We start from the raw sequence: 27,315 nt of genomic DNA, 5'->3' as shown, positions 1-27,315 counted from the left end.
CCAGTACAGCATACACAGCCCCAGGGCTGGCACAGTTGGAGGAAGAGGTGCCAAGGACAGGCAGACAGATCTGAGCTCAGCCTACGGCTCCAAACTAGACAGTGCTGACTGAGATTAAATCAGCACAGTACTACGGGAAGACAGGCCCAAATCAGGGCACAAGCTCAGTGCAGAGCCAGCTTTTAGACCTCACCACCTCGACTGTTGCCTCAGGGATCTTTGTGCCACAGCCTAAGAATGGAATAATTTGCTTGCAAACTTCTACACTCGACTTGTTCTCAGGACATGGGAAAAATTTCAAACAGTAAGCTTCACTTCATTGTGCTCTCCTTATTTAACCCACAGTCACACTGAAGGAGGAGGTTAGAGACCAGATAAAAGTGTGCCAAGATGGAGACACCATGGAGAAGCAAGGTGTTTGAAAACAGGATCACCTCAGCCTCCCCAGATTCAGGCCTAAAGTCACTGTTGGCAGGTCACAGACCGTGAGGCACAACCATTGCCCCCTTCCAGCCTCAGCACTGTCATCACTTCTCTAAGTGTCCCTGAAACACCTGGGACAGGCAAACCACTTTTCTTTCTCAACCTGTTCCAACAGTGAAATCATCACAGGGTTTATATCAGGTGGGACTGAAACATAGACACAAAGGTCTTGCCTGTTGCTACTCTAAGTGCAAGAGATTCCCCAATTTCAGCCCAGACCCCAGCAGTAAAGGGGAATGGTCTGACATGCCTGGGCAAACCAAAAATTTGAGGCTGCAGACAAAAAAAAATTGAGGCTGCCTGTAGGGGAGAAACCCTTGCTCAATATTCCCATCACATCTGAATCTAACCATCCAGATTTCCCCAAGAACACTGCAGGGGGAAAGCAGTATGGATGGACTACGGGGCAGTATCCAGCCAGACACTGAGATTAAATTCTACATGCACTGCTGCAGAAATGCAGTGCCCTTGATCTCACCTTGCAGCAAACCTCTGCTGTTGATTTTAGTCTTTTGCTATCAATCATGTTTCTACTAAGGGGTGACAGAAACAAATCTCCTTGGCTTGGCTGCCTGTGACCACTGCAGACATGTGGTGCCATCGACTGGAGAGATGACTAGAGCAGGAGAGGTGAGAGATTTGAGGCACAGAGAAGAACATGAGATAAAGACAACTGTACCTGAATCAAAAGCTTTTTCCCCTGCGACTGAGTCATCTCACTTCACATGTCAGTGCTTTCTCCTCTCTCAAGGGATAAGAATCCACTGTACCTGGTCCCTCTGTCCTATTTAGCTTCTGCACAGCTACTGCCTCTCACTACCTACGTGTGCAGGGCTTAGTGAAATGGGGACAATGCAGGCTAGCATGCAAATGAAGCCATTTGCTCAGATTAATACAGGAAGGAATACAAATGCATCCCAGTTCTCCTCTTCTAGTGCTCCTCCTCAGCCCTTTTAACTTGTTGCCAGCAAGCTCCTGCTCACACCTCCAAGGGCACACTGGAGGAGCCAGGGCACATCTTGTAGGACACATCTCCTCTTGTAGGACACGTCTCCTCTTTCTTCAAAATACCAGGCTTCAGTCACAGACGTCTGATCACTTTGCTTTGCTGAGGTTATCAGGAACATAGACCTGCCAGGCTCCATGGAGGTGAATCTCAGCATGCCCTTCATGGGTGTGTTGGAAGAGTTCCAAGTGCTTTCCAAATTGGGTAGCGGATGATGGCCAAATCTAGGCACACAAACACTCCACAATGCTGGATTTTTATCAGCACGGCTCAGGACTGTTTACATTTGCAGAAGACAGGCGTACAGGAAGATATCCTAATCCTGGTAAACGCTAAGAAGGGGCAGCTCTCTTGCCTGCAGCATTCAGACACTGCCAAGTCCTGTCCTTCTGTCACCACCTTTCCTTCACCCACTCACCCCACCTGTCCTGAGCTGGTAACCTGGAAAAGTAGATGTTAAAAGAAAAGCAACATGAAAAACCCCACAGGAATCCCACAGCACGCAGGAGTCACTTAGCTGTGGCAACATCAAAAGCAGCAAAAAGTCAAACCCATGTGAAGGACTGTGCAGGTCCACCTGACACAGCTCCTAGGAAGCAACAGGTAGAACTGTGTCCTTCCAGGAAATGAATCCCAGTTCGCTTCCAGAGAAGACTCAAATCCAGCCTTTACCAGAACCAATACTCTTAAGTTTCTACTGTGCACATTAAGTGTCATTAATCATTGTTGGTACTTCATGCTCCTGCTATCACTCAAGCCTTGACTGTAGAGTAAGGGAACAAGGCTGTGTGGACTTTGTCATTACAAGTACTGCATCCTGGGCAAGGACCTGGCTTTGCTCCCTTGATGCCAGCAGCTGAAGTCAGCAGGTCAGGATGACCTTTGAAAGAAGAAACAAAAAGGAATGGACTCATGCAGGATAGAAAGCAGGGAGTAGAAAGAAAAAGGCAATGAGAAAAAAGAACTGAAGAAAGCAGAGATGTGACAACATGGCAGAGACAGAAAATAAGAGAAGGTTCAAAAAAAGCAGGTAAGAAAGGAGAAGAGAAATAATCAAAACTGTTTAAGGCCAGAAGAGACGATCAAGTGATTTCCTCCAACCTCCTGGATAGCAAATGTAAATTAATTTGAAAGATTTAAAAAGAAAAACCTAAAGCACAATTAAAAAAAAACATAAAGGTTACCTGATCTGTTTATCAGCCATTTAATTCAAAATTGATCTTGTTAAGAAATGAATCTGTTCCTTCAAATCGTTCTTTTCCAGTCACTTGTTTCTCACTTCAGTTTCTTCCTGGGAAATGACAGAAAGACACCAAAAACACAAAGTTGAGACACTTATACTCTTCTTAAAGCTCAGAAGCTACTTGGCAGGCAGGCTGTAGGGTTAGGTCAGCTGAGGGACAAGTGACTTAAGGGAGCACCTGATCTCCTCAAAGGAGGGCCTGAGCTCCAGAGGGAGCGTTATAAATGTATGTGTGTAAATATAAATATACAAGGACATATGGAGGGAAGAGTTGCCAGGGTCATCAGGTTCTAGCAGTGTGCGAGGAAGGGCAGCAGCCAGGCAGGGCACAAGCTCTGCCCAGCCACCAGGACAGCCGTGTCTGTCACTGCTCTCAAACTTCAGAGAGCATTTCACACCATACCATGTGCATCCCCAACCCGCTGCAGGTCCACCCAGCCAGCCCAAGATAGTCAAGTGTCATCACAAGACTCTTTCAGCACTTCCCTTCAACACATACATGCTGTGTCCAAAGGACAGCCTTCAAAAAACTGCTCTTCCAGAGGTTATTATCCTTCCCCTATTTCCAAGCTAAAACAGACACATTCAGTCTTTTCAGGAATGCCTCTCCCTCCCCAAGCTACTGATGCCACTTTGCCCTTTGGACTGCTGCTTTCAGCTCAGTGCCAGACTGCAGGAACCAGTTCTCTCTAAGACTCTTCATTGTTACTGTTTAATGAGAGCTGCTAGAAATCACCACACTGAGAAATCTGGACACCAGAGAAAATTTCAGAAGTGGCCAGAATTTTCAGCTTTCTGGAGATGTCTTCATGTCCTCACCTCCAGCCTGGGAATCAGATGCCCTATGATTTCTGCAGGTGTCTCAGCAGTATTCAGCCAACTTCCTTCCTCTTCCCTTTCACCTGCTCGATGAAACCTGGATGCTGAGCCAGAGCAAAGGAGGTACCTTTGCCCTTAGCCTCTGGAACGAAATTTGCTCCTTTACTGCAGATTTCCTAAGCCACACAGAATCTCACATCCAATAGAGTGGCTTACAGGCTACACTTCTGCTCTGGAGATACCTCTGGCTCCCAGTGCATTCCCGAGAATAAAAGGTCCCTGAAAGTGTGAAGAGCTAGTGATGGTGCAAACAGGCATGGGAAGGAGTTCAGGTCTCCCTCTCCTTACATCATGTGTAAAGGATAGGACAGCACGAAATCGTTTGTACAGTCCCACTCTTGGACAACATGAGACTGAAACTGCCTTTTCTGCAGCCCCACATTCAACTAGAGCTGTGAGAGACCAGCACATGGAGCTCCCTAAGGAAAGGCACTCCTCCTCAAAACCCTGCACACAAACCTCACCCACTGCACTATGCTGTTTTACCTTCTGTGAGCCCTCTTCAGACAGCTTACCTGATCTCAACTGATCTGTGGCTGCAGACCTTAAAAAGCTCCAGATCAGCTACATCTGCACTTTTCAAGTGAAAATCACTTACACCCTTCTTACATGTGCTTTCATATGCCTGTCCACAAGAGCAGCTTGGTTTAGGTTAATCTAATTTTCTATCAAATTAGCCAGAGTAAGACAAAAATATAAGAATATAGTATGACTAGTAGCTGAAAGTCTGTAACCCTGTCATAAACAAGCTGTGAATAATGAAAACTCACTTGATAATATCTAGACTCTCAATAAACTTGTGTTTATTGAGACAGGCCTGACAAAATACATGTACCAAGTGGTCCAGGTAGCCTGCTCCAAAGGCTAGCAAAAGGACCCCCTCATTGCCTCTGCTGCACCCTTCCATGCAGAGGGGCATTCAGGAGGACAGGCATCCACCACAAAGGGCAACAGCAAGAAAAGACAGCAAGGCTGCCAATACTCACCACAGCCAGGCAGCCAAAAGAGTGAGAGACCAAGATGGACACACAACTACATCTCAGGGCTGTTTCTTACCTGCTGACACAAGTAGGGCAATGGAGTCCCCCTGCACCAAGAGGGACTTGGGACAGCTGAGTTTAGTTCTCTCTGGCCTTTTTTTCTTTTGACTTTTGGCTTCAGCTCCCTACCTGCCCAGTAACTACAGAGTCCTCGGCAGCTGTCTGATCCAGCTGGAAAACTGCTGCTGCTTCCCACCAGGGAACAGATGCTCCTGCTGCAGCTGCACAGCAAGACAGGGTGAAAACAACCTTCCTGGGTTTAAAACTGGGCAAAGGTACAGGTTTCCTTGGTGCTGGCTGTACCAGCAAATACCAGGACTAGTATCATCACCCCTAACAAAAGCCACTCAACTCGCGGACAAGCGACGGGAAGCGAACAATGTGATCATTTTACAGCAGACACCAGCACTTGATAACTGTTTAAACAGCACCTGGCACAGCAGAGGCCTGAATGTCTGTGGCCAGGGGATTTTAATGAATTAAGGGATTTTAATGCAATGAAGTGGAAAGCTTATTTGAGCCCTGTTTATTTAAACAGAGCTCCAACCAATGTTCATTTGCAAAACAAACCCTAAGTCACCCCAAGCTCTATCTGACCACTTTGCTGTAATCTACAGAACTCCCTAAGCCCCTTAAAAGAGGGTTAATGATGAAGCCTCCAGTGGCCTGGTCAGGGAGTTTCTGAGCTGAGCCAGACCCCAGTTGTTTCCAGGGTAGGAAAATAGCTGCTACCGTTCTGCAGTCTGAGAGGGGAAAAACAGGCTGGGAAGAGAATGCCAGGAATTTTACAGGACATTTAAAAAACAAACCCAGAACAACATTATACGTTTAACCTAGAAAGGAAAGACATTAAATAAAGACCTAAGTACATCTTCCCAGGAACACAGTGCTCTCAGGAGCCAAAAACTGCACATAAAAGCAGGCAAGCATCTGCAGCCAGGCAGGGTGTAGCTCCAAGGGTTCCTGTAGGAAAAGTGTCAGGGAGCAGGGTTTGCATTTTCCTAGAAAATATGCCATCAGGACCTGCATTGGGGCAGCAGACAAGCCAGCAGCACCAAAAGGTTGCTGATGCCTCAGAAAGTCTTTGTATGGTTAAACTTCAGGACAATGGCACTGCTGGAACTGGGAGCCTGCACGGTAAAAGGAGCTGAGGCACTGGGAGGAAACTGGTAGTAGGTGAAACAAGAGTCATCAGAGAGCCACCTGAAAGCCAAAAGAGGCTGAGCAGCCTTCATGGAAGGGGATCCTAAATTGAACATCCCGTAATTAACGGAGTGAGAACAGCATGGGAGAATTTCCTTCCTAGAGTGCTGTTAACACAGCTAGGCATGGATTAATGCCCCATTACTTGCACACCAGGACATCCCTTCTACATTTATTAAAATGATCAGGCAAATTAGTTTCAGAGCCACACGTACACCAAAGCAGTGCGAATGGCCTGAAGCTCATGCTGACACATAAAGAGCCCAGGAGCCTCCTCAAACCTGCCTTTCCCTTTTCTCACCTCCCAAAGGTCAGCTCCAGACAGTGACAGAACAGCCACACCAGAAGCACCACAATGCAATCCTGGACAGGTCTGGATGTACCTGGTCCTCACAGCCTAAGCCACTGGAGAAGTGGTGCTATTTTTCTCCCCTGCCTTGCCACACATCTCCCACACAAATCAGACAGTGAGGCTTTCTCCAAGAAGGCCAACCTTTGTATCTGCTCTCCTCATCCCATGAGGCATGGGGCTGAACTTTCAACCTTCAGTGTTTGCCTTATCACCTGGAGGAAAAGTGCTTACTAGAGCATCACAGTCCAGCGAGAGGCATGGAAAGGAGCACACAGAACTCATCAAGTCTCATTAATGCATCACACCAGCAAGCTTGGATTGGAGATACAGGCACCCACCATCTCCACAAGCCAGAACATCACAGGAGAAGAACAGGTTGAACTTACCCACACCTCTCTGACCTTGCTCATTGCATTTAGTGCCACCACACTGCCCTGCAGCTATGGGTTGCCACCTCTACCCCCAGATGCCACTGCTCTACCCCCAGTCTGAGCCGAGTACAGCAACCTCCTTCTACTGCTCTTCCCCTGCCAGGCTGCCAGAGCCACAACTGGCAGCCTCCAAGCCAGCTGTGGGCACCCAGTCCACCAGCACCCCCAGTCCTGCCAGCAGCACACCCCACCCCTCCCAGAGTGCAGCTCCTCACTTCTGCCCTCTGCCAGGACTCCCATTTCCAAATCCTCTCCCCAGCAGCGCCTGTGCAGCTGAGCACATCCTCTCAGGCTCAGACTGCTGCACATGCTGATTTATCTGAGCACACACAGGCCGTCAGTTTGACAGAAAACCTTTAGCAGATGTCAGCTGGTGCTGTGGCCGAAGAAAGCAAATCTGTCTTTTCCCTACACCCAAACGTGTTCCCATCTCTGATTTCATGCCAGCACAAATATTTGTGCTGGGCAGTCAGACAGGAATGAGATAGACCTGAAGGCCAGCACATGCTGGAGCTGTCACTGAAAGGCAACTTCCAAACTACAACCTTGACTTTAGAATAAACAGCAGGAGGGGAAGTTAGGACTCTCTTCCACATATTTCTATTTGTCTTGAGAGCAGACAAACTCAAAGCCCCAAAAACAAACTCAAAGCAAGAGAAGCTGATATCAAGAAGCAGGGCTCAGAAGGTGAGCAGAGGAAGCAAAGCTGTGCCAGCATCCAGTGTGTCAAAGGACACAGCCACACAACCATTCAGCCAGGGATGACAGGGGGAAGCAATCAGCAACGGGTACCCTGGGATCAGCACACTTTCCTTCACAGCACAAATGCATCTGAAGGTGCAGACACTGCCAAATTCTGTTAATGACTGGAGCAAAGCTGTCATCACAGTAAGGTTTAAGGAGTGCAAAATAAAACTGCAAATATTTCCTGAGAGAAGCTGCTTTCTAAATGCATGACAGACATAAAACGCACAAGGGAGTTGGCACCAGGTAATGTCACCTGGGGAGAAGCTGTCAACTTGCCTGCTCTTGCCTGCTCAGGACGTTTTGGGACAGAGGGGTTGGAGAAGATAGGTGCAGTTTAATCTGCTGCCTGCTTGCCTTTAGGCCCTTGAAAGCAGAGACTGCCATGAATGTCCTTGCAGCACCTGGCAAGGCACTAGTCCTCAAGAAAACAAAGCAGCTCTCAAACACGCTGCTGAATGGTCCCCACCATCATAGAATGTCACCCTCCAGCACAGGGGACAGCACGGCCCCTTCACACCATTCACCAAGAATGAAGAAGACAGAAGCCCCGTGACTGCACACACAAACTCACCTGCTTCGTGGTCAGCAGCCAGCTGCACCTGCACCACACTGGGCTGTGACAGCTCCCAGCCAAAGGCAGTCTTCCCTTCTCAGGAGATAAAAGGCCAAAGTACCAGCGGGGAGGTGCCATGCCAGCCGCCTGCACCATTGGCCACTCACACCCTCTGGGGACAGGCTCAGTGCCAAAGCGCCCACTCAGCTGGCAAGGCACGGGACACAGAGCCTCAGCATGCAGGACACTCCTCCCTGACAGCCCCTGCAGGGACTCTCAGCTCCAGCAGTCCCTTCCCATCCTCCACAACTGACCTCTGTCTCGTGCAGCTCCCCTCGGGCTGGCTGAGATGGTGTCCCCGATCCACCCTCTCCTATCACTGCGAGGCTGGCACCCTTGCAAAACTGCAGGCAAACCTTGCCTCCATATCCAGCTCCACTCTCCCTGCACATGGGGAGCCTGAACTTCATGCTGAGAGACCTCATGATGAGAGAGTGCCTCGAAACATCTCCTGTGTGCCACAGAGGAACAGGTGAGTTCCCTGGCTGAGGGCACGTTGTAGAGGCGTTTGGCTATGCAACCGAAGGTGGTGGCAATATAGATTTACCTGAATGTCCACAGAGGGGAAAAAGAGAAACAAAACTCTCAGTTAGCAATGAGGACTCCTGAGCTCGCATTCCAGCTCCATCACTGACTTGCCCTTCACCTACAGAAGGATTTCGAGCCACAGTTGGCAGCCTGAAGAACACTCTGTGTCTGTCACAACATTCCAGCTTAGGAAAAAAACAAGCCTCAAACAAAAATAGTCCAATGTCTTAGCAGACACACATCCAAACCAGTGCAGTCACCCATAATGTTGCAACAGAAGAGGATTTACAACAGGGAAGTTTCACAGGGGACAATCCTGCAAGACCCTGGGACTACAGCAATATCCTATATTCTGATATTGCATACACACTGCTGTAACTATCCTCTCCACCAGGATTTACTTGAGACCCACACAACAGTAGTTAAGATTTGCCTACTGCCCTCAGCCACCGGGGTCACCTCCTCGCAAAGCAAAGGAGTTAGCAAAGACATCAAGCAGAGCCTTGACTGCTCCTGGCAGCTGCCCCTCTGTCTGCCTGGTCTCAGCCACACCAGGAAAAGCATAGCTGCTGAGTCCAAAGCAAGGATTAAAGTGAGTGGAGCAGCAGGTATCACAAACAAAACAGCAGGGAACCAGGTGGGGAACTTCCTGCTTCCAGGCAGTAAGAGTAGGAAGAACACACCCAGTTTTCCTACTCCCTCCACTTTGGGCTCTCCATCCTGCTGGAAGCATAGGCAGGCGCCCCCACTCCCAGGACAGCATCATGCAACTTTCCCTGCTTTGCTGAGAAATCTTCTGCAGCAAGTAAAGACAAGAAGACAACAAGCACCTGCTGTTAGCTCTGTGAGAGCTAAGGCTTGGAGCAAGGCCTCCAAAAGGCACTGTGAGCAGCAAGAGAAGTGCCTTCCTGATCTGGAGAGCTTCTCCAGGCCAAAAAACCATCAATTTACTTAGATTAGAGCAGAAGCCATTTGCCCTATTGCTTAACAAAAAGAGTCCCATGGAGGCCTCTTCTTGCATCAGCATGATCCCATGAACATTGACATGCCAAGCCATCTGCCAAGAGAGAAAGATGGGAAACAGGCCTGTGCTGGTCTGGAACAAACACCAGATATATCCTTTGACTTTGCATGTCTTGGGTAAATGCCTTGGATCCAGAGACAAAAAGCTAATGCTCACCTTGAAGCTGGGCACTGGTACCAGTACTGCAGCACACCAAAAGGACCCAACACCTACCTGGGATCTCTCATTTTAGGGGCTGCTCTGACCTTCAGTCAAGCAAAGTCCCTGTCCTGGAGGTTTTGCAACTGAGCTGCAAGATGGGATGAGTAAGGACAGCCCTTAGGAGAAGTGACTCACCCAGGGCTCACATGGGAAGTCTTGATATCAAAGACATTGGAGATGTTAGCTGAAGGAACTGGAGGGAAGGTTTCAGCAGGACAAACGAGCTTGCAGTCATCTTATTGAGAACACAGAGAGTCCTGCTCCACTGAAGGACAACACATTAAAGAACTCTTAAGGCAGTATCTTCCCTCAGAGAAGAGAAACAACAGGTATAAAAGTACTCACAGCACCCCTGGGAAGACTGAAGGGAGCAAAGGAAACCCATGGGAGCTGCTAGCACTCTTCCCATCTCAACCTGCCTCCTCTCAAAGTTCTCAAAAAGGCAATTGGGTCACGTCTCAAAAGACCTGGCTCTTCTGCTCTGCACAAATGCCACATCAAGCATTCTGCCCTGCTGCCCTGTCACTCCTCTGAACACTTACAACACAAGTAACAAGCCTCTAAATTTAGGACAACTACTCATGCTCAAAGCAAACTGTCTCGGAGTAGGTGCCAGAGGGCTGAAAACCCTTTCCATGCATCTTATCATAAAATCTTCAGTGATGTGGTCATATGAGGCCAGGGCATAGCAAATGCATATTGCCATAGCAAAAATACAGGCCCAGCACTTGCTTGAAAATAGTGGTGGATTCCAATCTTTGGTCTGCAGAAACCTGCAAGTCCCTCCAACAATTCAAAAGGATCTGTAAGAAGTAGCTACAGAACAGGTAATCCATATGCAAATACAATGAACTATACACACATATATATAAAAACTTCTACATAAAATGGTTATTTAAATTAAGATTATAATGGGCTAGGTTATTCTGCAGCTGAAGAGCCAGCAGTAGAAGCACAAGTTAACAGAGAGACAGTAAAATGGCCTGCACATGACCATGCTGGTGTACAAGAAAGTGCACCCTGGATGTTACTGGACAAACATAAGTGGGTCCTTATTGCCAGTAATGTTCCTTTCCAAGTGCCACCTGAGAAATCATGTAGTCACATGTTGAACTGATGCAATTCTAAGTATTTTTAAAATCACCTTCTTCTGGATCTGTTCTCTGTACCAGGTGTTAATGAAAATGCAGTTTCAGAGACATGCAGCATTAGCTGGAGAGAGAAGACAGCTCTGCTGAGCTTTTGGGAATCTGGCAGATGGGAGAGAGAGAGCAAGGAGAACAATTAAGAACTTACATACAGCACTCTTTTTCAATAATCTGTGGTGGTCAACAAAAAGGCAGAGCCAGCTGACAGTGACAGACAGACCAACCCTTTGAACTGGAAGGACATACCTTGGAGAAACTAAATGGTGCAAATCTTTCTCTTGGGTGCTCTGCTAAGAGGCTGAGTAGAAAAGAGTTCCCCCCTCCCAGTTAAAATAATCACCATCTACAAAGCAGTAATTAAAAACAACCAACCAAGAAGCCCAAGGGAAAGTTAAGTGTTTGGTTCTCACTCAGTAGGAATGAGACAGAGCACTGAGCTGAGGTCCTGGGCCTGAAAGAGACCATTCATTCCCCACCAGCAATAAAACCAGGGCTCTTGGCTCTCAGCTTTCTCTGCTGAAAGAAAGGGGTGCCAGTGACCCTGCTGGGAGGAATAAGCATCTTTTCAGGCCAAATTGCAGCAGTACCTCACCAGAGCAAGGCTCAACCAACCACAGAGCTGTTCGTGTTGGATGCCTGAAAGTGTGTAGTCCTGGGATGGTGCTGGTTCATCGTGGCCAAACCCCACAGAGGGGAAGGTCACTGACAGCTCAGGTCACTGCTGTGCCCACAGTGGAGTCTTGGCAGCCCTGCCCTGGGGCTAGCATGGAGAGTGGCTTGGTGAGCCATTCTGCCATCTGCCACTGACTACTTCCTCCTGGATTGCAGGGGATCTTTTCTGTTCTCTCCATCCCTGCCCACTAGCTCAGGGGGCTGGCTGCCCTAAGGATATTTAGTTTTACTGGTAAACACAGAGATAAAGAAGGCATTAAGCACCTCAGTCTTTTTCTCAGCCTTCATTGCTGCTTCCTCTGCATCCAATAAAGGATGGGGATTCTTTTTGGCTTTCTTTTTTGTTGTTAGCATATTTATGGAAACACCTTTTATTACCTCTCACAGCACTGACCAGATTGAGCTCTAGCTGAGCTTTCGCCTTTCTAATTTTCTCTCTACATGAACTAACACTGTCCTTCTACTCTTCCTAAGTCACCTTCCCCTTTTTTCAAATGTTGCAAACCCTTTTTTTGTCTCCCTTGGTTCCTGCAAAAGTTCCCTGTCTACTAGGCCAGTCTTCTTTCCTGCTGGCTCATCTTTTGACACATAGGGACATCCTGCATCTTTAAAATTTCCTTCTTAATCAGGTCTGCAAGGCAGCAGCCCTGCTAGGCTCTCCGACCAGCTGTGTCAGAAGTTATCTTTCACACAGCCCAGCAATCTCCTAGACTGCCTTCTCTCTGCTGTGTCGAGCTTCCAGCAGACATCCAGCAAGTCTCCCACAAGAACAAGGGCTGGCGATCATGAAGCAATTGCTTATAGACTAATTCATCTGTCTCTTCATCCTGCTTGGGTGGTCTGTAACATACTCCCCCCAAGGTGTCTGCCTTGTTAGCCTTCCCCCCGATTCTCACCTACAGGCACTCAACTTTATCATCACAACCTCTCATCAAGCTCTCAGCAGTCAAAACACTCCCTAAGAGACAGCCACTGCCTCTCCTTCCTTGACTGTCCCTTCTGAAGAGCATATGCACTGCAGCACTCCAGTCATGGCAGTCATCCCACCATGTTTCCATGGTGGTGCCTTTCCTGCTGCCACGTTCCCTCACACCTTCTTGTGCACCTCCTCGCTGGCAGAGCGTGGGAAACTGCAAAGTCCTTGATTTAGAGTGAGCAGTACTTAGCAGCAACTAAGATATCAGCATCTTATCAACATTGTTCTCATACTAAATTCAAATCACAGCATTGTACCAGCTACTAGGAAGAAGATTAACTCTCTCCCCGACAAAGCCACAACACTGGCTAAAACAGCTGTCCTGGAAAAAGCCTCCTGTCTCGGTGTGTACCAAGCATTCCACAGCTGTGAGCCAGCATGAGCTAAGCAGTGTCCCTTCTTGCTCCAGAAAAACGTAAAAAGGAGGAGGGGCGGGAAATCATCATCTCTGGGCAGCATCTGAGGTACCCCATCAGGTATTTATCTTCCCCTAGACTTTCTTTGGTTTTTTCTCTCCCCCTGCAGATCTCCATTGCATCCTCACCCATTGCACCTCCTAACCCCACACACCACTCACAGAGCTTTCATTAAAACACTGAGCTCTCCTGAGAACAGGCTCTAAGAAAGCAAAAATTAAGTATTAACTGCTGCAGCAAGACTTGTGTCCATCCCTGGTCGCTCCATGGAGACCTCAGACTCGTTTTCCTTCTGTGCCTCCCATGAGGTCCAGGTTCTCAGCAGAGATGCAAGCCAGAAGAATTCACCATCTCTGCTTGGGGACTTGGTACCCTGCCAGATGCAGCAAGAGGGCACATTATTACAAGTACATACACTTTTTGGTCACATTTTATCAGGGTTTCATTGTCCCTTTGACTGTAACAACTTCATCTTCTCAATAATGCTCCTGCACAGGGTCATGATGGCCAAGAACAGTCCAGGCCTCGCAAGCCCAAGCTTACTAACAGGTAACAACAGGTAAAACAGGTAAAATAAGAAGAGGGAGTAGGAGCAGGTAGGATACCTGCACCTCACCTTAACAGTTACTTGTAGAAAACCTGACCAAAACACATCAACAAACCTGGCCTGCAAGCACATCAACAGCTTTCCAGTAGCATTCTTCCTGATCCTCCTTCCAGCTTATGCTCACCACAAAGAGCATGACGTGTGATTATTGAAGAAGGGGGAAGAGAAGAAATGCAGAAAGTCTCCTGTACAGGCATAGTGGTCTTGGCTGAAAAAAGCCCCCAAAATGCTTAACTCACTAGTTTTAGAATCAGTGCAGGACTTTACTATCCCATATGCAGAACTACTGGAACAGAGATACAAGTCACCATCCTGGACTCACAGACTGCATCATTCCAGAGTGCTGGAGCACAAACCATAACCTGCACCTTCCGTGAAAAAAGGAAGCAAAAAAACCCCCTCGAAACAACAAAACCAAACCAAACCCCCCAAACACCTGGTGGCAAACATCCTGGCAGCATTCCATGGGACCCAGCTAAATGCTGTGCATGGCAAGACTCAGACAAGTAAAAGAAACCAAGGACCACAGTGCTGCAGCAAATGAAATTACTTGCAACTATTTTTGTCCTTTTACAAGAACCTCGCTCTTTTGCAGTCTCAAACATGAGCAGCACCAGAATACACTAGCCACTTCCTCTGCCTCAAAATCACCAAGGGGAAATAGGATAGACAACGAAGCAAAATTACTATCAATACCTAGCATATAACCTGATTGGAGCAGAGTTCAAGCGTGGGTTGCTAAAGTTTATTTCTGTAAATTTCCGCCTCCTAGTCTGTGTCATATTTCGCTGATTCATTCTACAAATCCTTTTCTACAACACAGTAGAGCATAGGAAATATCCAGGGCTGGTTGTTTAGTAAACCTGCACTGAAAGCTCCCTTCCATCTACTGCGCCTGCTGCTAATTCCCCTCACAGGTCTGCTCATTAATAAAAATACAAAACAATAAAAGAGAACCGCACACATCTCGCCCAAATTTCCTCCATACTGGCTGGTCCTGAGTCAGCACCAGTGATTAACTGTTGCCATGTATTGAAGAGGACACGGTTATTAAATTAATAGGGCTGCTTAACCTGGCTACAAATATACATAAGTTCTTTGTGCCTTAGTGAGCTAATAAGGCATGTGCTAATTACATTAATTCAAACAAGCCCAGCATGCCCTGAGGGCAAAGAGAGAGAGGAGGGTGCAGCAAACCCAGGCTCTTTCATAATAGCTGTGAGAGAGCGGAAAGTACTTGCCTTGACACAGCTTTTGGAGACGCACAGGAGCGCTGTGCCTGGCACCCTACGGCTCACCCAGCCCAGCTGCTGCCTGGTCCATGTGCAAAATCCCTGCTCATCCACCCAGCCCTTGGTGCAATGATGGACACAGGATCCTCTCTCTGAACGGTCAGCTTGTCTTTTCCTATCTCCGTGGCTCAGAGCACGTTGCAAACCTTGGGATGATGCCCTGCTGCTTTGGGACTGTGAGCCTGGGACCCTGCTGGCAGTCCCCTTCCCACAGTACCACATGGCACCAGCAGCCTCAAGCCCTGGAGCAGCACCAAGGGCTGCAAGTCGCCCATCATCCAGCCATGTGATGCTCCTCATAGAGTCCCATCTCCTCCCCATCCCTGAAGGCAGCTCAGCCAGACAGGCAGCATGCAGAGTCTGCAGTGGGACCTTAACCAAGTTAGGCAATCCCAACACACCCCCTAAACCCATCTGGCAATGGAGGCAGGCAGAAGGGACAGCTGCACCTCCCGTGTCAAAATGGCGACAGAGCCTTCAGAACAGGCTGCAGCAGGGAGAAGCAACAGGACAGCAGGAAAAAGAAACACACAATCCCAGCAAGGTTGGGATATGCTCAGAGAGGAGCATCCCATCTCTCCAGCCCAAGGGTGAGCAGATCCCTAACCTCTGCCACCCTTGGAGAGGAAGGCTCAGCATCCGCTGTGTTCACACTGAGGTGTCTGCTAGGAACTGTCACCATTTCCTGGCCTGCAAGGGAAGGAAAGGAAGAGAACAGGAAGTTGGTCATATTTCTTGGCACCTCCAAGGACACATGCTCAGCAAGTACTTTCTGAAGGATGTGCTTTTCCTGTAAGCACTAGGGCACTGTGCTGGAGCAAAGCAAAGGTGTTGGGTTTGGTTTTTTTCCCCTCTCTTCCCACTTCTTCCTGTACTGCATGCATCTGGCAGTACACAGGGCCATCCCTACCAGATGTGAAAAGCCACCACCTTCCTCTGGCTGCAATGCTATGTGAATTTTAAGTGTTATAAAGGCATGATGCATCAAAGGTCTCTCCACATCAAAGAGAGAATCTACAACCAGGCACTAGGTGAAAGCCAGTGCTGTGGAAGGGTAGCACAACATTTTTTTCTGCACAAAGAGGCACTGGTACAGGCTCGATTCAGACTTGACAGTGTGTTGGCAGAGAAGGTGCAAAGATTTTCATGAAGGGAACAGTACCAGGGATTTTTAGCCCCTGGAAAATACCAAAATTTACTTTCCCAGCAGAGACTGTTGGTTACCCAACCAGTTGTCCAACTTCAGACTACTGCTCTTCCTTTTCCCAGCAATTCAAAGAACTCATTTTGGACCAGGCCTATTACCAGGTCATGTGTAGCTGTGAACACACAAATGTTTGTGTTGACATAAGCAGAGAGATGCAAGAGTGGAAGCAGGGCTGTTCCTCTTGGCAGTGGCCTGCAGCAGCCTGCTGAGTGCACTGATAAAGTAAACCAATACACAATAAAATAGAACAAGAATCCCTCCAGGGAAGCCTGGGAGATGAGAGCTTCTGGGCCCTTAACAAAATTATTTTAAAGGCCTAGTGACCCAGAGCCCTGTGGGTCTGTATGCCAACTGATGATGCCACTCCAGAGTCCCAAAGAGGGACTGTTGGGCCTAGCTGGAACTGCAAAGCATCCCACAAACCCCACGTCCTGTCCCTGTAGCAAAGCCACAGTGCACCGAGAGCATCAGCCACCAGCATGGGAACCAATGCTAACATATCACAGGTTAATGAAACAGGACCTCAGGGTGTGAAAGGATGGATCCTTCCTGTGTCACCCTTTGCAGCCAGGAACTAGGCTCCACCTAAGGCGAGGTGACAAGAGCATCAAGCAGGAGGCACCATGTAAGCATGTCCACACTGGTGTACAGGCTGCAAGCTCAGCTACCCAGTAGAGCCACAGCTGTATTTCAGATGCCTTTTGTACAAGAGACCAGACATGGAGGATTGACAGGGTAACAAAAAGACATTTCCCAGCCTTCCAAACACTTTGCAACAGCAGGTAGAGACCTCTCTGAAGAACAAAGCTTATCTCGTTACTTCTCAGTGCCAAAGGCAGAATTTCACTAATGCTCCCTGTGCACTAGAAGAAATACCACTTAAATGTCACGTTAGTCAATATTCCTTGCCTCTCAGCCACAGGACACTGCTGCTGCCAGTCCCTTTGCTGGGGGGGTACGTGAATGCAACTGCTTCACTCCTGCATTGCCAACAGCCCTTCTTGCCTCCCACCTCAGCTGTTTTGCTCATGCCAAAACTGTCCAGACCACAGCAAAATGGTTCCTTGCTAAACGCACATCAGCAGCCCCACATGGGTCATGCTGCTTCTGAAGAGGTTAGCAGCTCCTCCAGGGAAACTCATACACACTCTGTTACAAAGACAGGAATTGTCAAGGGGGCTGCAACCACTGCCCGATGGCTCAGGAGTAGCATAATCCATTCACCAGGTCCCTGCTCACCCAGAGCGCTGTGAATCAGCAGGCTGCAAGGCAGGCAAGGCGTTCTCAGCAGGAAGACAATGTATTTAGGAGGCTAGAGACAAATGAAAACACATCCCGTACTGCTCACCTAAACAGAGTGCAGGGAGATGAGTAACACAAGAACGGAAAAAGTGAAGTAATCAGACTCGGAAAGTCATTCTCTGCACATCAGATGTCTCACCTGGCTACTCCATATGCGCAGTGCAGTGCTACTACCCGACAGATGTATCCACAAGAATTCACCTGATACATCCTCAGGGAAGCAATTCATCTTGCATTACTTAAGAATTAGACCTGTTTTCAAAAATTTTCCAAACGTAAAACACTCCTGAAGAGCACCTCACAACTGTGCTCTAATTACCAGCTCTGTCTCACAAGGAGTGCACGGCAGCAACAGCAGGCAGCAGTAGACACAGGGAATTGTCATACCACTGAGCAGTGGAACAGGCACGTTGCCTTGAAAGACTAGCAACAGTTTGGCAATGCAGGAACTAGACACACTGTTCTGCTCCAGAGGTCCTTGGACGAGGCCTTCTGGGCCCCAATCCATAATCCAACTGGAGTCAGCTGTGACCACTGACATGGGAACCTGCCTGCCCCAGAGCAGAGCCCACTCAAGATGTGATGCAGCAATCCGGGAGAAACAAATTCTCCCTCCCCTGCAAGAGCAGTAATCTCATCGGGGAGAGGAAGAGGGGTGGCTGGCCATAGCAGCCAGCTCTGCCAGAGTTCATCAAGGCTCCCAACCACGACAACCAACTCTTTCCCATGCCCTTTCAAGCTGCCACCAAGTTTGCCAGCTCACATGTATGCACAGGTGTGTCCAAGCAGCACATGCCCTTTACCACAGCGGATTAATTTGCTTCTGGCTCCATACCACCTCAGTTTGCACTGACACAGGTCACTGCACCAGAACTAGGGACGACCCAGTGTCAGATGACCCTACAGGGTCTTCAGGCCCTCCTACAACCTCAGTCGTGTGCCAAGCAAGATCTCAGAAGCTGCCCAGCAGCTCTGCAGCCTCTTTGTCACAAGCTGACTCCGCGTGTCTGCAAACTGCCCGTGGCTCACCTCCACCAGACCAGTCTGACGAGCGGGCACAGCGGAACCTCACCACAGGGAAAATGGGAGCTTGCTCGGCACCAGGGCCCTGGCAGGGGCACGGGGACTGAGTCAGCGGTGTGCAGATGCCTCCTGAGCACAGGAGGCTGTGGGAGCAGCCTGCTCAGCCTCCCTGGAGCGTGCTGGCAGGGAACACGCTGCATGGCGCACGCGGGCATGCGCCCACACACAGCTCAGCAGAGACCTGGCATTTCTTCCCCCCTTTCCAAAGCCAAATTCAGACCATCTGTTGAAGGATTTCTGCAAATCATCTATCTCCCTTTCGGGAAGGGCCGGGGGCTGAGTTTAGTTGTTTATATAGTGTCTGGCATTTCTGCAGTGCTTCTCACTTCAGTACCCAAGCTATTTCCTTTAGGCTCTCCATTAGTTTTGAAGAACCAGTGTGAGGCACCAGTAAATGAATCTACATTGTAAGTTCCTGCAAAAAATAAAAAAGTGCATCAAAAACACAACAGCTGCTCAGGTCATGCACATAATTAGCTGCTAGTAAAACAAGTGGGATAGCTCAGGAGAAAGGGGTCAGGCCAAAACAATGAGTTTTATCTCCTTTAAAAAAAGGACTACACTTCCAAAATAGCCTTCATAAACAACAAGTGTTCCTGTTGCCTTACAGAGAAAACCTCGGCTTGCCCAGGGCATGGAAAAGGAAGCTGGTACCTACCCTTGAGAAAGCCAACACAAACCAAAAAAGGGAGATGAAACACCTAGAAGAAGAGACCGTTTACTAGATCAGATCACACTTTCAGCTGCCACACCCATTGTGTGTAAGTGGCAAACCCCTGGAGTGCTGCTGTTCCCATTGGATTTTAAGGGAGAGGATCAGAAACATCCTTACCCCAGGTCACACTCCAAATCTGTAGCAAAGGAGAAAGCAGGACCCAAATTCACAGGAAACCCTTCACACAGCCTGTCCCTACAACACCATTTCTTCTTTTTTATAAACCCCTACCTATCACAGAGCAAAGAGAACAGCACTGAACAGGACATCAAACATGCTCCCGGTAGGTACATGGCCTTGAAGAAGGTGTTTCCATCCCATCAGACCCATCAGACAACAGGGAACTGCCCTTTTCTCTGTCAAGGAGTGCAGGCAGCACACCCATTAAGGGCAGTAAGGTGTCAGACACCACAGTGACAAGAACAGAGATGCAGCAGCAATGAAGATGGGCTGGCCCAGACGAAGCACACCACACAATGAAGCTACAGCTTCATTCCAGGCACTTATCCACACAAAAGCCAGCACTGTCCGCCTGGGAGCTCTCACACCACACAGCACAGCCCTTTCTCAAAGCAAAAATGCTTCACTGAAAGCTGCAGTTGAATTCAGAAATGAAGGATCATGGCTGCTGGACTTCTTTCTGGCTTGATCCAAACCAATTGCTCACTTGCACAGCATCTCTCTCCTACTAAAATCATTTGCTCAAAGTCCCCTAGTTTTGTGCTCTAATTAAAACAGAAAAGCACATAACTCTCTTCCCAAACACCTCCTCCAAGTTAGTTACTCACTCAGTGCAGAAGCATCACTGTCCTATATAAGAAGGGAAGATCTCCTTCCCTCTCCCCACCCTGCCCACAAAGCTCCTCATAGCTGGGTCAGCTTTTAAACTGAGAGTAGGAGCCCCAAGCATAAAAGTCAAAACTCCAGGTGGGGCAGGCACAGTCTTTGATGTGACTTAGTCATCTCCAGCTCCTCAAATTCATACTATTTGGGGAAACTTAGCTGGGTCAAAACGAACCTCTCTCCTCCTGGCTTCTGGATAAATGCCTCAGACACAGGAAAGAAAAAGAAAAATCCAGACAGCTCTTCTGATATGCCATACACCAGCATCAGTGCCAAAGGAAGGTGCAGGGCACAGGAAGGTTTGACAAGACACAGTCACCCACCCACAACGGGATTACAAAAATGAGAACAAGTACTGGTTATGAAAAAGTTTAACAAAATAAAATAAGACTGCATTCCTGTGAGCAGGTCACCACAGGCTATACTGAATTAAGATCAACAGAGACCCCATAAATTAAATAAACAATAATCCATCATATTCCTTCTGATACAAAACAAGCATTACTGCCCAGGTGCCTCTCCCTTCCCCAAGCATACAATCTCCATGGACACAGTCCACCTAAGGCAGAAAATGTTCAAAGCTTTTATATTTGCAGATGTATAAGAGGAAACTGCCAGACAGAAATCCAAACCACCCAGAGTGACAGGGTCTTTTCATTAGGTTTGTCTGGGATTTTGCCTTGTTTCCTAAAGCATTTGTACCTCCTGTTACTTTATCTTCACAATAACTCAAACTACCAGGCAATCAATACTACAAGGTTAAAGCAACATCCCAGTTTGGCATTGGACAGCTCAATCCACCTCCTCCTTCCTGCTATCTCTGTGCTGGAAGGCAAACAGAAGAGGACAAGGAAAAAATATTTATCTGCTGTTAGGATTAGCTGGAGCAACACAGTGTTAGCTCTAGCAAGCTGCCACTGTTAGCTGGATATGGCCAAGTGACAGTCCCCAAACCAAGCAGGTACAGCCAGAGGACTGAGCCTTGCTGAAGGAGGACAGCTTCATTAAATCATGGTGCCAGAGGAGCTGAAACACAGTGCCCTGTTAGACCTCAGACACCTCTCTGGCAGAGAATAGGCACTTGCAGTCACATCCCTGCTGTCTCCAGACTGTAGACAGACAAGACAACTGTCTCCAGCAAGGCTGGAGTCCATGCAGCCATTTATGAAGAATGCACCATGGAACACAGGCATGGCGTTCAACATGTTCAAGAGTAACAAATAAAAACTGCCTACACTGCTTACAACAGGCAGCATGTCTCGCTCATTTGCCATGATAAGTAATTGACAATTCTACCTCTCTCAACCTGTAGCAGTGCAGAGGTTTGGTCACTTCTAAGAGCCTGAATATGCAAACATGGGCATTAAAGCAGGCTTTTGCATTTCCTGAAAACACAGTTAAAGATTTAGGAGAATGTATCACGGATGTAAAAGGAATAATTACCAGTGCTTATGTACCTGCAGTAGCAGAAGGCAGAATGCTGTGAACAGGCAGATCAGGCAGATTCTTCCCCATCCTGCACTGTTGCTGTAGAAGGAGCAGTACAGACATTTGTCCTACACAGTATTGTGGATTTTAACAGAAGAGCAGAGGCAGCTGGAAGAAAGACATATCCAACTGGAAACCTAACAGGCCATTAACAAACTCGTGACAGGCTAAACAGGCTGTGGGACCAGACTCTTCCTGTTGTTCAAAGGCTCCTACATGATGTTCAAACTCAGCTGGTGTAAATCAAATTTGCTCCACTGTCTGCCAGAGCTGTATCAACTTACTCCAGTAAAGGGTGAGGGTGCTCAGCTGTGGGACAGCACTGACAGGCCACTGGGACAACACTGACGGGCCATCAGCAAGGTAGAAATTTCATTCTAGGGAAAAACAAAGAAACAAAGGAAAAAAAAAGCAAAACAAAACAAAAAACCGCAACAAAACAGGGGAAAAAACCACTGTAAAAAAGGAAGGCCAGGGAAAAGGTAGGCTTAGGTAGAAGTACTTCTCTGTTGTGAAACAGCCTAGAAAACGGGAAAACTGTAGAAACTCCCTTCACAGGGCATTAGCATCCTATCATAACACACATGAACTGCAGCACTCAGGATCATTTGTTCCAGCCACTCTAAACCTGGTTTAGTTACACATCATCTGCCCAGCCCAGGCTTTCCTAACTACGGAACAAAAATATTTTGCATTTTTCTAACCTTTCTCCTTTTCCCTTGGGGCCTAGTTCAAAGCTGTTTTATGTCATTCTGACAGCCTAATATGATTTTAGGCAGATAAACCCAGCCCATTAAGAGATACACCCTGTGCAAGACATCTTGCTGGCACTGGAAAGTTGGCAGTGCAAAAGATTTGCAGTTCCCTGCCTGCAAGTGAGACCAGGGATTAGGTGACAAAAGCAAGCATCATGTGGAACAAGGCAGACCTGCTGCTAGTCAGCACCAGGGGACACGAGACCCTCTGCAGTTATGGTCAACACTGCCGAACTTTTCTTCCCACCAGACAAATCTTTCATCTCTCAGACTTCACAAGGACATCCCACCTTCCAGTAGCTACTGTGAATCTGGCAATTACCCTTCAGCAGCATTTTATTTCCGCAGTGGGGTAAGTCCAGAGGCTTGCTACCATCTGTAAAACAAGTAACTGCCAGCCCAGCAGAAAACCCAAGGCCTGACCCTTTGGAAGACCAGAGATGGAAATCACACATCCTTACTCCACACCCAGGTACTTCTTGCTGAGGAAGAAAGAACAACTCATCAGTCACCCATCTTACAGCCTCCTGGCTACAGATTTTTCAGATAAAACCCAGAATATGTTAAGGAAACTCCTTTCTGACTACCCAGTAGCTACTCTGTCAGTCACACTCCCCCCATTCCAAGACTTTCACTGCAGGGACCCAAGTCCCTCCACAGCAGATGGCTCCAGTGACCCCAGGGGTGCCCCTCTTGGCTCCCTGCACACCCCACACTCACAGTCAGACAGGGTTTCCTTACTGGCTCAGCCCTGGGTTTCCCATAGCAGTCTCAGATGTCTGGATCCTCTAAGTAATTTAATCGTGGTGCAGTGACACAAAACCAGCTTGACCTGATGCCTCTGGGGAGGGATCCCTAACAAAAGCATTCCTGGGCTTTTATATTCTTACAGTTTGTGCACCCAGACAGTCTGGGGTCTTCTTGCTGCGTCATCAGCTCCTGCTGTATCCCTGTGCCCTTTGTTGTTCAAAGGGTCAGCACCAGGTCACAGCCCCTTTCCTGAGGCTCCTGACATTTCCCCCATCCAGGGCACAACCTGTAGTTCATGCTGCAGATGCACACCCAGCTATCAACACTGGGTGTACTCCTCAGGATGCGCCGCCAAAGATATTTAACTATTTTCACAGCATTGCATGGTCATCACATACCCTGCAACAATGATGCTCCCTAGATTGGGCTTGAACCTTCAAGGGAAAGCTGTTCTCACGGGAATCTGCAGAACTGGGCCCCTGGTCAGGGATGCTGGCTCTACACACAGATTTTATTCTAGCTAAACACAGCATAACATTTACCTCTAAACAAAGCTGCCCTACTCTGGGAAATTTCTCCTTCCTACTATTTCACAATTCTCAGGATGACAACAGTTACGCAAGAACAGCTGTACAGGCACATGAAATGCTTACAGCTTCTAAGCAAGACTTTCCCCAAACTTCTCTTATCAGAGCACAGCTCCAAATCCTATAGCTCCCAGGTTTCAAGGCACACCGACCAGCAGTCACTGTGCCTCCATCCCTTCTCTCCATCACACCTCTGCCCTGCCAGACAAAACATGACGCACAAGCGAGCAGGGGGCTGCTTCCACATGGACATGATGCTGTCACCTTGGCCAGCCAGGTAGGTACTGCCCCCTCATCTTGGCCACTAAATTTAAATCTTGGCAGGAACAGGAGAGCAAATGGCCTTGACAGGCTGTCAGCGATTTCTACCTTTTAGTAACTTAATACAGCACGCTACCCCTTCCTAAAACGGCAGCAGGAAGATGCTCAACGGCTCTGGCATCCTAGTAAGACATTAACAAGATTGCTGGGCGTCAAACAGGACTGCAGACTTTCCTTCAGAGCAGGGCAGGGCTTCAGTTTACAACACAGATTCGATCCCTTTTCCATCTCAGCCATCCATCTGTGCCACAGATCGCCACCACCCTCAGAACATAATGCTGCTTACTACGACAGGCACTCGGTGAACAGATCAGCCCAAGGGCACAGCACCAGGAGAAAAACTGCACCTGTACGAACAACTACAAGTAGTAGCACGCAGTTAAAAATCCTACAGGCAAGACAATCAAAGGGGTAAACCCTCATTAAATCCTAGTGTTTATTTTCTGAGGAAGAGGTTAGAGGAACTCCTCCTATTAAACCTTGCCTACTCCTTTGTTTATAACAGTCTGCAAAGCAAAATAGAAGTAGAGGACAAGAAGACAACCACCACCCAAGTCCCCATACATCCTTATCAGTACCAATAGTTCAGCTGCCTTTTGCTTGGCACTGCCAAGAAGCGAGTTCTTGAGAAGCAAAGCCACAGTTACTTGCAGTGATCAAAATCACTGCAGATACCATCCCAATAGCAGCAGCAGCACCACGAAATCGGATCATAACACAGCAGCGAGACTGTCAGAGATTAACATACTACGGTAAAAACACCCACTATTTAACTGTAAACATCTAATAGCTATAAGACATTAGGCCAAATAAACATAGCTGGGATCCTGCCCTGACACCTGCAAGGTGTATAAACTAAAAGCTGAGAAGCCTTGCAGGAAAGAGGATGGGGCACTAGAAAATCCGATTTCCACAACTTCACCCTCACCCAGCAGCTGCAGAGAGTGCAGCAAGAGAGAGGATGCTTGGGGTCCAATTCCCAGGGTGACCTTGAGGAAATCCCACAGTCTGTCCACATTTCCACTTTCCCCATCCACTGCACGAAGAGCACAATAACCTTGACCTACCTCAAAGAGGCAGGAATCTGGCTTAGGAGAGTCTGGAAGCAGCTCAGAGGGGCTTAGATGCAGGACCTGCACTGCGACCGGGGCGGTCAGGGAATCCTAGGAATCGCCCCAGAAATCAGAAGCCCGGAAAAACTCTGAAATCGCTTCCAATATAAAAAGCTGCGGCTCGGTGGAGCCGCACACGTGTCACCAGCGATTTCCCCGGCGCGGGCAGGGCAGAGGAAGGCGCGCCGCGGCTGCAGCCCCCGCGCCCGGCAAGGGCCAGCCCCGCACCCCGGCAAGCGGGGAGATCGGCCCCGGGCCCCCCGGCAGGCAGAGGGACCAGCCCGGCGAGAAGGGGAGGGGAGGGGCTGGGGAGACATAAAATCCCCAGGTTGAGGAGGGGAAGTGGCGGCGGGCGAGGGGAGCCCGCAGCCCTGCGGGGCGGAGGGTACATGGGGAGCCCGCAGCCCTGCGGGGCGGGGGGTACATGGGGAGCCCGCAGCCCTGCGGGGCGGGGGGACGGCCCTCCAGGGCCCGGGGGCGCGGGGAGGGCGGCCGGCACACCCCTGAGATGAGGGGCCGGGGTGAGCGGCGGCGGGGCCGGTGAAGCAGGAGCCAGGCCGGTGTAAAAGAGCTGCATCCCGGCGGTAGGACGGGTGTCGGGACCCCCGGCGGCGCCTCTGGAGGGCTTGGGAAGGGCCGTGCCCACACTTACCGGGCGGCGGCGGCGGCGGCTCCCGCCGGGGCCGGGGACGGTGCGGCGCGGGGTGCGGAGCTCCTGGCGCGGCGCGGCCCGGCCCGGCTCAGCTCTGCCCCCTCCGGCCGCGTTGGGCGCAGGAACCGCCGCCGCCGCCTGTCCCTCCCCGCCGGGGCGGCCGCCGCGTCCCCATGGCAACGCGGGCCGGGGCGCCCGGGGATCGCCGCCGCCGCCTCCGCCGGCCCGGCGCGGGGAGCCGGGGCTGCCCCGCCGTGCCCCGAGCACCCTCGGCCCCCGCCCGCGGCCATCCTGGGCGGCCGCACACGGCAGGGCACGGGGCGAGCGACAGCGGGGGAGAAATAATGTCTGTCGTCTGTAGCCGAGGGAGCGGCCTGAGGCTGTGTCAGGGCCAGTCTAGGTTGGATATTAGAAAAAGGTTCTTCACCCAAAGGGTGTTTGGGCACTGGAACAGGCTCCCCAGGGAAGGGTCACAGCACCAAGCCTGACAGAGCACAGGAAGCGTTTGGACACTGCTCGCAGGCACATGGTGTGACTCTCGGGGTGTCCTGTGCAGGGACAGGAGGTGGATTCGATGTCCTTGTGGGTTCTTTCCAACTCAGCATATTCTGTGGTTCTGTCATTCCCTTCAGGATACCAGGCCCACTGTGCTGCCTGTCACCCCTCAGGAAAGCCACCATACCACTGGCAGGCATTGTTTTTGGGGTTAGCAGGCTCCACTGTGGACCTAGAGTTCTCAGAAACGTTATGGGATCCAAGTCCTTGCTGGGACAAAACATCCACAGACACCGTTTCATCGGGCCTTGGAAATTAAGCGTGAAGGCGAGGAGGACAGCAGCAGCCAGACAGATCTCTGTGCCTCTTGGGATGGCCAAGTTCTTTGTGGTGAGGGTGGTGAGGCACTGGAACAGGTTGCTCAGAAAAGCTGTGGATGCCCCATCCCTGCCACTGTTCAAGGCCAGGCTGGATGGGGCTCTGAGCAATCACTAGAGGAGGTTAGAATGAGATGATCTTTAAGGTGTCTTCCAACTCAAACCGTTCTGTGATTCCGTAACATACACAGGTGTGATACCACCAGGGAAAGAGGGGAAGATCTCCAGAGGAATACATGTGTAAGAGCCTCCCTCATTGCTCACATGCACCAGGCCCTAGATGAGTGTGGGATTACCAGCTCTGTACCAAGGGCCCATGGAAGCTGGCAGAGCATCAGTGCACAGTTTTCCTGTGCAGTGAATCGGAGGTGACTAGAAAAAAGTGCCTACAAGGATGCTCCCAGGAGCATGTGGGGCTAATGAGGACATTGTGCACACAGGAGAGTGACAATTATATCGAGTCATTATATGGAACAGCCCAGAAACATCACAGTTGTTCACACACCTGAAAACAAGAGGAGCTTGTTATCACAGTCAGGGACCTGGAACCCAAGGTGAGAAGATGCAAACCAGAGGCCAGTAAAGCATCAGATGCCAGTGCTAATGAGTTGGCTACAGGTGAAAAGGAGATCAGCTTTTCTCATACGCTTTTCAACCTGGGATGAGCAAAGCATGAGAAGATACAGCACTGGAGGTGGAAAGCTCCCTCCAGAAGGGTGGTGCCTGACAAAGGAAGGAGACTGTGTGCTATGGCCGTTTTATGGGCA

The 27,315-nt window shown here is 49.3% G+C and overlaps 1 protein-coding gene across 3 annotated transcripts in view; it reads right to left on the bottom strand.

Moving 5' to 3' along the window:
* The window catches only part of SLC25A22 (solute carrier family 25 member 22), a 51,326-nt gene extending 25,554 nt beyond the window's left edge, over window positions 1-25,772 (bottom strand). Inside the window, exons 1-2 of one of the 3 annotated variants that reach the window (XM_014873608.2) lie at window positions 25,677-25,772; window positions 2,674-2,780 (exon numbers count right to left, since the gene is read on the bottom strand). In XM_014873608.2, coding sequence (XP_014729094.1) covers window positions 2,674-2,693 — 20 coding nt within the window. In that variant the 5' untranslated portion in view covers window positions 2,694-2,780; window positions 25,677-25,772. Of the gene's footprint in view, window positions 1-2,673; window positions 2,781-7,955; window positions 8,047-24,979; window positions 25,288-25,676 lie in introns of those variants that run through there. The other 2 variants (XM_014873607.2, XM_014873604.2) reach the window with 2 other exon arrangements.
* Between the last annotated feature and the right edge of the window lie 1,543 nt (window positions 25,773-27,315).

The sequence above is a fragment of the Sturnus vulgaris genome, chromosome 6, assembly GCF_052056855.1.
Source record: "Sturnus vulgaris isolate bStuVul1 chromosome 6, bStuVul1.hap1, whole genome shotgun sequence".
Taxonomy (NCBI): Eukaryota; Metazoa; Chordata; class Aves; order Passeriformes; family Sturnidae; genus Sturnus; species Sturnus vulgaris.
The sequence above is the reverse complement of the archived record's forward strand: the minus strand, read 5'-3'. Positions and strand labels throughout refer to the sequence as shown.